Raw genomic sequence first — 14,129 nt, 5'->3', positions numbered from 1 at the left:
TAGGTAGATTTCTCACAAGTAATCACAAAACTCAAAGTAATGCAAGTATTTGTGTGTGTGTGTGTGTGTGTGTGTGTGTGTGTGTGTGTGTGAGAGAGAGAGAGAGAGAGAGAGAGAGAGAGAGAGAGAGAGAATCAACAAATAACATCATCAAGTTATGGTCTTACACTAGTAAACAGATAAGACTAGTGTAGCCCAAGTAGGAAAGGAAGCAAATGTAACCTCAAAGGAGGCTCCTAAATTATCCAGTAGAAATGACTAGGGAGAGCCTGCTGGATCATTCCTGCTAGAGATCCAGGGGTTCATGGTGGGATGCAAACACCCACATAGGCTCAAATGTTTAAACCTATGGTACCCATTGGTGGAAATGCTATGGAAGCATTATGAGGTGTGGCATTCTTGAAGGAGTTATGTCACTGGAAGTGGACTTTGAAACGTCCAGCCAATCCTACTGCACACTCTGCTTTCTTTATCCAGATCAAAAAGGGAGCTTTCAACTGCTCTGCCTTCATGATCTACAATTCTTGGAAACAAAATATAAGTCCAATTAAATGCTTTCTTTTATAAATTGCTTAGGCTGTGATGTTTTGTATCAGCAATACGAATACACTGCCTTTTAGGGAGGTTTATGATTATTTAGGTAAGCTTCCTGTTGGTTATACAAACAATAGGTAGATTTTCATCATGAGAGAAGCAATATTAACTTCTCTTGGCAATGGTTGTTCTAGCTGGTCTCAAAAACAAAATGTTTTAAATAGCTTTAACTCTTCTCTATGCCTTATCTCCATTTCACAAGGGTAAAGAATGGGTAGTCTCTCTTAGGAAAGTGTCTTAAAGGACATTTGAGATAAACATGCTTGAGTCTGAAGTCAAAGGACTGGTCTGAATCACAGATTTGCATATCAATATGTGTAAACAGTACATGTCAATTTACCACCAGAAGTAGCAATAAGATATGACTTCTGCTTACACATCCTTCTCAACTCCTTACTCACTATATGAGACTGCTCACTTCAACACTTCCATGTCTTATCATAGGTAAGGGAATACCCGTATAAATGTGTTGAATGCCATTTACCACTTTATTATGTGAGGGATACATCATACATTGCATCTATATCCACAGTGTCTGAGCAAGAAGGCAGCTCCTGCTGAGAAAACAGAAAAGTAAGGTACAGCATAAACAGTATCAAAAAGTGGTCACAGGAGGGGAGGTGGGGCAAGAGGCAGAATGCTTTGAATATAAGTATAGGTGCAAATTTAAAGCATTATATGATATAAGCAAGTTGTATCTTCATGATGAGAATCAAGAAGCAAAAGTCTGCTAGGACTCTATAGTAAAAAAATTAATCCATATACTATAGATGAAAATGGGAGAGAGAGGGAGGGAAAGAGGAAGGAAAACAGTAAGAGAGAGAAACATCCATCACCATCACTTGAAAACAAACCATATATATCAGATCTCCAGGACTAGCTCTTCCTGAAGCCTATCCTACTCCCTTTAAAAAGTCTTCCTAAAACACTTCCTTTTGCTTCTGCCTACTTTACCCAGAGAATCTCTAGCCTGTTTGAGAGAGTTAAATACCGGTCCAAGACACCTCGTACGGTTATCTTTGATTGTTCACTAAACTATTGATCATCCTAGACGTCGATTTAGACTTCAGTAAAAAACATGATGACCTAGCACTAAAAAATTATGTTTGTATCTAAATGAGAATTTCATGAACTTACAGAAGATAATAATTAAAGGATAATGGTTTTTTTTGAAATACTTTTGGTCTCCATGTCAAATATGTTTCAACAGGGTTGGGTAGTCCTATCCTTATGACCTTGCTACTTGTAGTATACATGGCCTCCTTCTGCTGATTACATTTGTTGACTGAGGGTATCCTCTACAGGTGTTCCAAGTTTAGGCATCTCTAGTATTTTGGGCTCTGTGTTGCAACTCATGATTCAACATTGTAGACCCATGCATCAGTATCATAGAGTTTCCCAAAGGAATCAAATCTTATTACATATTACTCTCGAGTTCACAGACTTTCTTTAAAATATAGATTAAAAACTTCAAAGATACCAGAACTCTTACACTGTACAAGCCTGGAAACTAGCATTATGCAAAGGATGCCAATTTCTGCTGAAAATCAAGGAGCAGCTAGCTACTCACTACTAGACCAATCTGCAAAGGTAGTGTCACAGATACACCCCTTTGTAAAAATCATTTATCACTCTAGATAGAATACAGATATGTGTTTAGTACATATCTTTAATAACAAAACATGAATATAAACTTAGTTTGTAGATGGAAGCACCCATGTTTGAAAGTGACATCTAATTGAGAGACACACAAAGTGATGAATCAGAGAAAGATTTGACAGAATGAGTAAGAGATAGGATATGCCCACCTCACACAGGAACAGACAAAAATTAAGAGGTTATTCGTGGTAGAACCACAGGGGGAGAAAAGAGGAAAGAGTGAAAAGAGAAGGAGGCAGTTTTACTGAGTGAGTTTTACATAAAGAGGTTAAAGAGAAGACAAGGTGGGCATTGGTGAAGACAGTACTAGCCAGAGAATGATGAACCAGAAGATTGGAACAGATTGGCAGACACACTTTGAGGTCAAGCAGAGCAAAAAACCAGAGGCTGAGAAAGAATCTAGATTGAATCATTGAACTTTGTGAAGAGTTTGAGTCAGAACTAGCCACCTACAGATCAGAAATAGCAAGGAGGTGGTGAGCTTATTCAGCCCCATGTATAACAGAAAGGACACATTCTGGGCATTGATTAGATTTTAAGAAGGCTAGAAGCTACCAGGACAAGGCCCGAGTAAGCACAGTGAGACACAAAGCTTGCCCACTCTCTCCATAGCTGTTCAATGTACTATTAGAATTTTCAGCTAGAGCAGTAGGACAACAGAAGGAAGTCAAGGGGATACATGTTGAAAAGGAAGAAGTCAAAATATCTTTAATTGATAATATTATAGAATACTGAAGTGACATGAAAAATTCCACTGAAATCAGAACAGAAAATTATCCCACAAAAATAAGTATCCTCCTATAGTTAATGACAAATAGACAGAGAAAGAAATTGGGGAAACAAAATTCTTTACAGTAGTTTGAAATAATATCAAATAACTGAGAATAATTCTAACCAGGCAATTGAAAGTCTGTATAATAAAAACCATAAAACACTAAAGATGGTATCAGAAGGCAGAAAGAACTTCCATGTTCACAGGTCAGTAGGATTAACCTAGAATGGGAAAAGATCTTTTCCAAATACAAAATCTATGTAGAGATAATATCGGTATGTAAGGAACTCAACAAAGTAAATTATAAGCAAACAGCCCAGTTAAAAATGATGTACAGATTTTAAAAAGAGTCCTCAAAAGACTAAATTCAAGTGGCTGAGAAACACTAAAAGAAATGTTCAACATTCAAAGTTTTTAGACAAATGCAAATGAAAACTACATTGATATTTCATCTGACACCAGTCAAAATAGATAAGATCAATAAAAAAATGACAACTCACACTGATGAAGATGGGGAACAAATATAAGACCTATCCACTGTTGGTGGGAGGGCAAATTCTAAAACCAAGATGGAAATCAATGTGGGTTCTTCAGGAAGATGAATTCAATCTACTTCAAGATTCACCTTCACTAGTATTGGACATAAACCCAAAGGACACCTTCTCCAACCACAGAGAATAACAAATTAATTAATAATTAACAAAGATTAATAATTAACAAAGAGAATCTGATGAAACATAGAGAGTCTAAAGGGCCAAGGACACCAGAATTTGGCAGATTATAGAATGGGAAAAAGATTTTTCCAAATACAAAATCTATAGAGAGATAATATCAAAAATATGTAAGGAACTAAGCCAAGTAAATTATAAGCAAACAGCCCAACTAAAAATGATGTGCAGATTTAAAAAGAAAGTCCTCAAAAGACTAAACTCAAGTGGCTGAGAAACACTAAAAGAAATGTTCAACATTCAAAGTTTTTAGACAAATGCAAATGAAAACAACATTGAGATTTCATCTGACACAATTCAAAAAAGCTAAGATCAATAAAACAAGTGACAACTCACACTGGTGAAGATGGGGAACAAATGTAAGACCTATCCACTGTTGGTGGGAGGGCAAATTTTAAAAACAAGTTGAAAATCAATGTGGGTTCTTCAGGAAGATGAATTCAATCTACTTCAAGACTCAGCTATACCAGTCTTGGACATAAACCCAAAGGACACCTTCTCTAACCACAAGGACACTTCCTCACACATGTTCATTGCTGCTCTATTAAAAATAACCAACATTTGAAAGCAGATCAAATGGCAAATGTGGGCAATACCCTTGTGGGGGTGAGGCATGACATAATGAACTTTTAAGGTTAATAAAATTAGAAAACAACTATCCTAAGTGAGGAAACTCAAACTCAGAAAGACAAATATGGTATGTGTTTGTTTATATGTGAATATTATCTGTTAAATCAGTGATAACCAAGCTACAATCAGAACCACAGAATTTAGGTCTACAGGAAGGTTTTGGTGGCTGAGCAATAACTCTCTCTATCAATGGGAAAAAGCTATGAATGGATGAAGAAAGAGACTTGAATAAGATATTTGAGGGTAAGAGAGGGAGAGAAAAGGGGAAGAGGGATTGTGGGTGGCACCCTAGTGTATTAGCCCAGATAAAAATGTCCTGTCCAGGAAGATCATCTGACTCTGTGCTGGCTTTGCTTCCCTCTCACATCTGAGTTGATTGGTAGAGCTGTTGCTGTTGCTGCTGCTGCTGCTGCTGCTGCTGCTGCTCCTGCTGCTGCTGCTCCTGCTGCTGCTGCTGCTGCTGGTAGTGGTGGTGGTGGTGGTGGTTCCTTTGCAGAGACGAGAACCAGCCTTTCCAAGCTTGTGTCATCCTAAACTAGGAACCAGCTGGGATCGAGAAAACTTCCTTCTAAAATTCCAGCTCCAAGTTGAAACTGCTGACACATCACACCCTGTGCTGAGTAAGTTCAGTTTGTTTCCGCAATGTGAGGGGGAGCCATCATGGGACTACTACAGCTGTTGAATCATTTAGCCTCCAGGACCAAGTATCCACCAGTTTCTGAATTGTGATTTAACATTTCTTACTATTTTAAAGCAGATCTAATACATTTTGATTACATATATATATATATATATATATATATATATATTTATTTATTTTAATTCTGTTCTGATAGTGACCCCTTACTAAAACACATCAACTATCTAGCTAGGTATACTATAGTATTAATAACTACCAAGCATATATATAACTACATATAAATGGTATTATTCACCAGCAAGCACAGGCATTTTGTAACCAGAACTTCTTCATTAAAGGCCTAGACTTACACAGCCATCCTCACATACCAAGTAAAAAAACAAGTAATGGCTAAAGGCAGAGGAGATTAAAAAACAAAACAAAACAAAACAAAAAACAAATCTCTTCAACATGACCCTGGGAAGAAGAAAATCAGAAATATTCTGTTACCATTCCTCCCCACCCCAGTCCATTTTCATGGTTTTGATATGTGCACAGGAACAAACAAGCTAATAATAAGATAGGGGGGTGAAACATTCCATTGCTTTATTATTGTTAAAAGGATACCTGGCATGAGAGTCTTAAGGGTTAAGAGCTTTGGATCAGACTGATGCTACATAGAGCTCACAACTCCACAGGTTTGAACTAAAGCCCCCATCCTCACCAGCCCTCCAAAGACAACTACAGAAGAACTATAGGAATTATCTCTATATATTTTGCTCATGAAAATATTAAGGAAAAGGAAAAACAAGAAATGGTGGCAATAGGAAGGTGTGCAGTCAAGGAATTCTGTCATTTATTCAAGTGGTCTGAGAGTTGTTAGTTTGGACAGAGGATTTGGTTTTAAAGCTGCACAGTGCAGAACATACTTGGGTTAGTACAGAAGAAGACACCATATTGTACAACTCTACATGGTTAAAACTGACACTAGGTTATTCCAAAGTGGGGCAGCCAGCATATCGAATAAGACAAAGGGCTTTCTAGTCATTAACGAAAACATCAAAATATCTGATATCATAGGTTACAAACTTAAAAGTGTTTAAACAGGCATTGTATGATAAGTTGAGTGACTTTTATCTGAGTATTGGTTGGGAAGCAGGATGACTAGCTGAGCACAACTCTATGAGGAGGCTGCCCCTACTACTGTAAGGGAGAGGATTTACTTATTACACTAGCAGTGTTCCATGCTGGCAAGTGGAACACTTCCAAACGTGAAAATGTTTGAGAGTTGATGAATTGAGAGAAAGGGGGGACTGAGGTAAAAGAAGGGTATAAATTGGCTCTAATTTGAGGGGATCTTATTTCAAATCCATGGTTACAATAAGACTAGAGTACAATACAATATTATTTCATAGTCTAATTATACCATATGTCTGACAAGAAAGTTTATGCTTGCCAAAAACTTGAGGAAGTGTAGTGGTCAACTCCCTTGAATATATTCAGATAGTATGAAGCACTTAATAAAGGTTGAATGGATTCCTATTGACTTATTAGATTTTTAAATTATGTGTCTGTTTGACATGAGAGATTATTGGAATAAAACCAGAACAAACAAACAGGCTGTGGCTTTTGATCCTATCATTTAAATGTGCTTTTTCTCTGTAGTACATGACTTGAATATCATTCCAAATGTTCTGTGGCTGGTTGACAGATACTTCGTATACCAAATGGGTTCTGTCCAACAACCTCTAGGAAGAAATGATTGAGGAATTACAAAAGACAAGACTTACTGGGCCACCTATCTAGTCAAATTGCAATTGGCTAAACTCTATGTCCTGTCATGTTTCAACAAAATTGTATGTGGTTCAGGCATGCCTATAAATGGAGTGTAAAAAGCAGAACCTCAGTGTGATAGGTTGCCTGTGTTCTAGATCATTGAACCTGTAGAGCTTTCTGGAGGGTACTATATTGCCCAAAAACACAGAAACCCCAGAGACCATCTTTATGTCTTACTCCATGACTCCCCTCATCACCCTCCAACACACACATGCACACACACACACACACACACACATACACACATGCACACACACATACACACACACAGACACACACACACAGACACACAGACACACAGACACACACACACACACACNACACACACACACACACACACACACACACACACACACACACACACTTAACACTCAACAAAGTTATGTAACCATTTCTGTGGGTTCCAGGAACTGTTTATGTAACTTGATCATGCTTAGTAAAGATATATTGAGCCCAAATTTGTGACCACTTCTTCAGAAGCACAAGTGAATTATTCCAGGTTGAGATAGGCATTTAGGTAAAGGAGAAATATTGTGAAACAGCCACACCACATGAGTTGATAGTTTCTTGGTACCTATTGGAATACATCTATGTGTGATGTGGGAATTAATCCCCAAGTCTTGTGATCTGTTCTATGGGAAGTTTGAAGGAGAAATTGGATTTGGGGAAAAAACAAGATCTCTTTTTCTAGCCATCTCCAGGGTCACTGTACATTTACCTCACACCAAGTGTGATCTACTTCCTGTGTTGACCATGCCTGGGTGGAGCTGCCTGGTGACTGGAGCAGGAGGGTTTTTGGGCCAGAGGATCATCCAGTTGTTGGTGCAGGAGAAAGATCTGGAGGAAATCAAGGTCCTGGACAAGGTCTTCAGACCTGAAACAAGGGAGCAATTCTTCAGTAAGTGTATGTGACAATTAGCCATATGACTGCATGTCCAACACAGCCTGCATATGGGAGGGATCCTCCCTTGTCTAGTAAACAAAAGACACTTTCAGTCCTAACACTTCTCCATGTCCACATTCATCAAAAGGAAACACTCCACATAACAAAACACAGTTTTGGAGAGACAGTTTGCACTGAGAAGTTCTCTCCCCTTTCCTGTACCTCTTTATGTGGATTTGACAGTTGCTATGTAATAGCTATAAAGTCTGTTAAGCTGGGGGCTCAGCTCTCTGTCTGTCTCTGTCTCTGTCTCTGTCTCTCTCTCTCTCAGTCTCCTAATTGCTACTGATCTAGTTGCTTGTTTTATGCTTGTTTCCCCCCCTGGGGGGAGTCTTCATTTAGCATCATAGAAGTAATATAAAAAAATGAAAAAATTCATGAAAGGAATTGAAATATAAGGAGACAGAGGGGGCTTGGTTTAGGGACAGCAGAGCTTAGGACACAGAGATGGGGATTGATAAACTGAATTTCTGAGCAAGAGGTCATACCAAAGAACCTACACAAATCCACCATGAGCAGGACTGTCCAAATCTTTCATGGACTATTCTTAATTCATTCAATCACATTCCTCACTGAAGTTTATCCTCACTATGAATAAGACTGAAGAATTGACAGGTGCAGGCCAATAACCTTTTGCCAATTTGTTATTCTTGGCACAACTGAATAAACTAGTTTTGAAATATGTTTGACCATTTATTCAAAACCTCAGGTAATCAAAATAACTTTGTGTGGAAAATAGGAAAGAAGGTCACTCACCAGAACAGTGAGGACTTTAACTTGGCAAAAGAAAAATGACTCTAGCAGTGTCCTATAATTAATGAGCATCACAAGTCAAGCTAGATGCTCCTCACTTAATCTCCAGTATTTCGTCCAGGGATCATTTCTTGACTCCAGCGTCTTCATTCCAATTGTCTCTATGTAGTCAAAGCTAATTCTTTGCCCTCTCCTCACCTTCAAGGGAAAATGCACATTACCTAGGGATATTCCCTTCACACAGAGCCCTCCATAGCCCTCTGGGACAACACCCAACCTCTACATCTTGTCTCTGACCTCTTCCAGCATTGGTTCTGGCCTCTATCAGCTTCAGTGTTGCTTCAAGAAAGGAATATTAACACACAGCCAATTCTATTAGAATCCTGATGTCTCAGCAATATTTGTAAACAGTCAAGGCACAGTCTTGAGGAATAGCTCCATTGTGGGTATGCATAGAAAAGGCCATGCCTAAACATAAGAGTGAAGATTCCTAGACGTGCCCTTTCCCTACCAGGCTCATTGAGTGCACACCATGGTGAACTCATTGGTTGTCAGTAAACTTTCTGGAATGTAGTTAGTGTTTCTAGCCTCTATTTCTGAAGATGGAGATGAACAAGTGAGGGACATAACTGGCTTCCTCACATGTCAAAGATAGATAAACAAACTAAATGGAAGCCCAGGAAGTTCAGCTGCAGCCTCCTTATTCTTCCCACCCAGTGTGTGGCAGAGTTTCTCTGGGTCTCTTTCTGACACAGCACATATGAGAGAACCATTCCACCATGATGTTGTTGTGCAAATATCTGTCTCATCCAGGTGTCTTAGATCAGGGTGCTGCTTTGGTTCACCAGGAAACACTCTACAGGCCCTCCCCTTGGATCTCAGAGTCCTCAAATAACTTAGGGATGAGAATCTATTTCACTACAGGTCTGGATTCCTCCTCTCTCATCACAGCAACATTCCTGAACCAATCTATTTAAAGCAGTACATCTCAAACTGTGAGTTAGCCAAGTGACTCATTGGTAGTAGAATGACCCTTTCACAGGGGCAGAACATCAGATATTGACATTGTAATTTGTAATAGAAGAAAAAATAGTTATAAAATAGCAATAGAATAAGTTTTCTGGTTGGTGGTCAGTACAACATTAAGAACAGTATTGAAGGGTTGCAGCATTAGGAAGGATGAGTACCACTGGTTTTCAACATTAGTAGCAAGAGAGAAGGAAGGGGTGGGTAGATAGGATCATGATCTGAGTATTCAATCCTCAGGTGTGTACCTACTTCCTTCTGAGCTGTCCTTTGTGCCTCTCTCTAATTCAGGTCCTTCTTGGAATTGCATGGCAAAAGGAGGGGGCGTAGATAAGGCATACTTCATACAGAATTAGGAGGAAGCAATTCTATTTGTTTCTTCCAATTCTATAGGTTTCTCCAGGCTTTCTCACTGTTTGGACTTATGGGAAATTTCAGTTCAGTTGCATGATCAAAATCTTTCTTTGAAAAATTGACTACAAGCAATGCCACAGAATGGGTTAATAGCATAGGTTTGGGGGGAGAATAGGTGAGGTATAATCAGTGGGTGTAGTCATAGATGTGTGCCGAGATTTCTTGAGAGTCAATTTCCTCATTTATTACATGGGTCCCAGAGGACCAGGCTCCAAGAAGTGTGGGAAGGAAGGAAGGGAGGAAGGAAGGAAGGAAGGAAGGAAGGAAGGAAGGAAGGAAGGAAGGAAGGATAGTCTTGAAGCTGTGTGAGAATTCAGAAGCACACCAGTGAGTTTTCCTTCTCTGCTGCTACTGCTGGGAATGGATTTCTCATCACAACCCTGGGACAGACATTCTGATTGCTAATCCCACTTCTAGCCAGCTCTCCATTACCTCCTGAGTCACTTTGGTGAATGAGTCAACTTCCCACCTACTCTCTTGAACACTTGACTGCTTCTTTATATGATTTGTTTTCTGCAGGGGGGAAGAATATGTTACTGTCTTTCCATATGCCAGGCTTCCTCTCTGACATTTTCCCACTATGACAATTTTTGATAATCTAGGTAACTGGGATATGTATAGCCCACAAAGATACTTCTCAATGACCTGCCTTGTGTTCCACAGACCTAGGGACAAGCATCAAGGTGACAGTGTTGGAAGGAGACATTCTTGACACCCAGTATCTGAGGAGAGCCTGCCAGGGCATCTCAGTGGTCATCCACACAGCTGCCATCATTGATGTCACAGGTGTCATTCCCAGGCAGACCATCCTAGATGTCAACCTGAAAGGTAATGTATCTGGAGAGAACAAGGTGAAAGTAGGACAGTTAAAAATGTCTACACACACAGGCAAGAGATATTTTTGCTTGGAATACCTGCCATACTCTGAGTCTAATGCCTCTGCTCACTAGATCCACCTGGTAGAGCACAGTGCTTTTACATGGCCAAGGCCCAACAGCTAGAAAGAAAGTATCCAAGGATGTGAGGTCTGTCCTCGATACCAGGGAGACTTGAATCCAACTGAAAGCAGTTGACAACCCCAGACCCATCTCATCCTGTGATCCAGATCTAGACCTTGAAGGAGCCTGCTTTTCATGCTGCTAGTTCTGCTACAGCATCAGGGCCTGACAATATTCTGCCATTATAGAAATTCCAAACAGGAGGTACACAGATTCTTTTAGTTTTCTGCCAAGATCAACACATAAGGTCACTCAGTGCTGGTTTCCAGAATGAAAACTAGAAGGAATATTTATCATCTCTAATTTATGTAACTGAGTAAATGAAGTCATACATAGAACCAAGGATGCTAAAACATTGTGTATACAATTAGGAACACAACTGTATCTTTATGTCTTCCCAAATCCAATTGCCATTTGTTCCCTTCATGCTAGTCTCATCAAATGAAATAAAGAAAACAAAAAATAAAATCAAACTGTATGTATGAATTGTCTATATAACATGTATATCACCAGGCCACAACTGTCCTTGAGTCTGAACCATTTTAAATCTTCAATAATTCCTGTTCATAATCTAACAAATAATCTTTTCATTATGTAAATTTTAAAAAGTGCATGCTATATGTTTAAAACTATACTTATCTCATCGACATGTTCAGAATGAATTAATGAAACAATTTAGGTGACTCTTAAATTTAAAAAATGAAAAATACACACTCACACACACAAGCAAGTACACACTCACATTTCTGTGAACACAAAAGCCAGGACATACTTGCCTTCTGGATTCCATTTGTAGTACCCTGGCAATATCATGGTAGCTGTGAGTGAGGTTAAAGAAGATGCACCTTAAGAGTGAAGAGGTTGGTGGGCTAGGGGATGAAAATTAACATGAAGCTGTGCACATCAACTTCAGATTTATCTCCTGACACTGACAGTCTGTTGTCTTTGATTAGGTACCCAGAACTTATTGGAGGCCTGTATCCAAGCCAGTGTGCCAGCCTTCATCTTCTCCAGCTCAGTTGATGTTGCAGGGCCCAACTCATACAAAGAAATCGTCCTGAACGGCGATGAGGATGGGCATCATGAAAGCATATGGCCTGACCCTTACCCATACAGCAAAAAGATGGCTGAGAAGGCAGTGCTGGCAGCCAATGGGAGCACCCTGAAAAATGGTGGCACTTTGTATACTTGTGCATTAAGGCCCATGTACATTTATGGGGAGAGAAGTCGATTCATTTCTAACATAATAATTACAGCCCTCAAAAATAAGGGTGTTCTGGGATGTACGGGAAAATTCTCAACAGCCAACCCAGTATATGTGGGCAATGTGGCCTGGGCACATATTCTGGCAGCCAGGGGCCTTCGAGACCCACAAAAGTCACCAAATATCCAAGGACAGTTCTACTACATCTCAGATGACACCCCTCACCAAAGCTATGATGATTTAAATTGCGCATTGAGCAAGGAGTGGGGCTTCTGCCTTGATTCCAGCTGGAGCCTTCCTCTGCCCCTACTGTACTGGCTTGCCTTCTTTCTGGAAACTGTGAGCTTCCTGCTGAGTCCAATCTACAGGTATAGACCTCTATTTAACCGCCACTTGGTCACACTGTCAAATAGCACCTTCACTTTCTCCTACAAGAAAGCTCAGCGAGATCTGGGCTATGAGCCACTTGTCAGCTGGGAGGAAGCCAAGCAGAAAACCTCAGAGTGGATCGGGACACTAGTGGAGCAGCATAAGGAGACACTGGACACAAAGTGTCAGTGATGTGAAGAGGGTGGAGACATGGCCCTGTATGTTACGAGGTCCTCCATTAAGGACCAAAGCACAACACAGGTGCTGTGCCTTCTTTTGACATAGGGGTCAATTTAGTGCCTTAATCAAGTGACCAAAGCCTTGCCAGTCACTGACCCAGCCACAAGTCTTCTTTCTGAAGTACCTCCCCAAAGACATGCAAGCAGCTTTGCCCCAGCTCCTATGTCCAAGGCTCTCAGTGCATCCTGTAGCTCAGAGCTCTCTCCATTTTTTCTCTCCTCATTCAAAGCATGAATAGTCTTCAAAAAATTCTGCTTGCTTTATGAAGCCCAATGGAAGAAACAATAAATATTTGTCAATACCTCATCTGTGGATTGTGTTTTCCTATAAATAAACAATTATATGTCCCTTATATGGCCACACAATTTTATGGTAAAATCAAAAGGGGATCATGGATCTGAGGTGAACTGAGGGAAAATCAGAAACAAATGCAGATGTGAGACTATTTCCAACGTATTGTCCTTCTGGTGTGCACTAGATGACTAGAATAGATAACTCTATTTTGTGTACTAGGCACCATGACAGAACGAATGTTACAGAATTTCTTCCAGAGGTCCCCTCCCTGCTCAGTCCACAAGGGGGTGCCATCCAAAAGAACATTCTCAGAGTTACACATTTTCTCACAGCTAAATCTTCATATTTCTGTTTGATAATTTTTGTTACAGCTTTTCCATAAAATTGTAGCACTAGTATGAGAAAGGTAGTGGGAAGCTAAGAATGGTCCTTTCCCTATTCTACACAGAAATATAAACAAACCCACTCACCTTTACAAGCTACTCCCTCTTAGTTTTCTTTGTAAAGCATAGATAATGGGCCCTCAGATCCCACACCCTAGGAGCAGGACTTGACAAGCCTAGACAGTAGAGGAAGGCTTTGGGTGGATTCAGAGGTGCTCCAAACAGTTTTCTGGGTAGGGAGATCCCACCCTTTCAGAGAAGTCTTGTATCAACTGCCTATGAAAGGATATCAGTAAAAATACTAGGCATTAGGTTCCAGTCTGGTCTTATTTAGAAGGAAGCTGTGCTGTTGGGTTCTGAGGCTGGAAAGTTCTCGGGAAACTGTCCTTAACAATGCTCTGTTCTTTTCATTCACTTTCTCCAGGAGTACTTGCCTTGCAGAACCCTTGGCTTAGTGATAGACTATGCATTTGAACCCAATTTGTAAAGGGGTTTTGACTAAGGATCATGTGCATTAGAAATGCTGACATCTGGAAGTGTCTCCTGATCTGAAACTACATTGCCACCTGATTCCTTTTGGAGACTCACTTTTAGTGGGGAATTAACATTCTCCATGTGAAGTCTCTCCTCTCCTCTCCTCTCCTCTCCTCTCCTCTCCTCTCCTCTC

General features: G+C 40.0%; 1 protein-coding gene and 1 long non-coding RNA gene across 3 annotated transcripts in view; one reads left to right on the top strand and one right to left on the bottom strand.

Moving 5' to 3' along the window:
* Positions 1-7,575: 7,575 nt before the first annotated feature.
* On the top strand, positions 7,576-13,091 carry LOC110320490 (3 beta-hydroxysteroid dehydrogenase/Delta 5-->4-isomerase type 6-like). Of its 2 annotated transcripts, none has more exons than XM_021196533.2 (3): positions 7,576-7,736; positions 10,638-10,802; positions 11,926-13,091. In XM_021196533.2, exons 1-3 carry the CDS (start codon positions 7,592-7,594, stop codon positions 12,735-12,737), a joined length of 1,122 nt encoding a protein of 373 aa, XP_021052192.1. In that variant the 5' UTR covers positions 7,576-7,591; the 3' UTR covers positions 12,738-13,091. The 2 variants fall into 2 exon arrangements, with proteins under 2 accessions (XP_021052192.1, XP_029393049.1); XM_029537189.1 differs by having other exon boundaries at positions 7,576-7,742.
* Positions 7,637-14,129, bottom strand: part of LOC115063809 — a 12,122-nt gene continuing 5,629 nt past the window's right edge. Inside the window, exons 2-3 of the long non-coding RNA XR_003843670.1 lie at positions 10,620-10,811; positions 7,637-7,712 (exon numbers count right to left, since the gene is read on the bottom strand). This is a non-coding gene — a long non-coding RNA (uncharacterized LOC115063809). The remainder of the gene's footprint in view (positions 7,713-10,619; positions 10,812-14,129) is intronic.

The sequence above is a fragment of the Mus pahari genome, chromosome 4 (genome assembly GCF_900095145.1).
Source record: "Mus pahari chromosome 4, PAHARI_EIJ_v1.1, whole genome shotgun sequence".
Classification (NCBI taxonomy): domain Eukaryota; kingdom Metazoa; phylum Chordata; class Mammalia; order Rodentia; family Muridae; genus Mus; species Mus pahari.
This window is presented reverse-complemented; position numbering and strand designations above follow the sequence as displayed.

What these genes read in the sequence shown, in the direction of transcription:
- LOC110320490 (XM_029537189.1), top strand. Translation starts at nt 7,592, where the DNA reads ATGCCTGGGTGGAGCTGCCTGGTGACTGGAGCAGGAGGGTTTTTGGGC. An exon ending in GGAGCAATTCTTCAGTAAGT is followed by an intron (nt 7,743 to 10,637) that starts GTATGTGACAAT and finishes TGTGTTCCACAG; the next exon opens with ACCTAGGGACAAGCATCAAG. An exon ending in CCTAGATGTCAACCTGAAAG is followed by an intron (nt 10,803 to 11,925) that starts GTAATGTATCTG and finishes GTCTTTGATTAG; the next exon opens with GTACCCAGAACTTATTGGAG.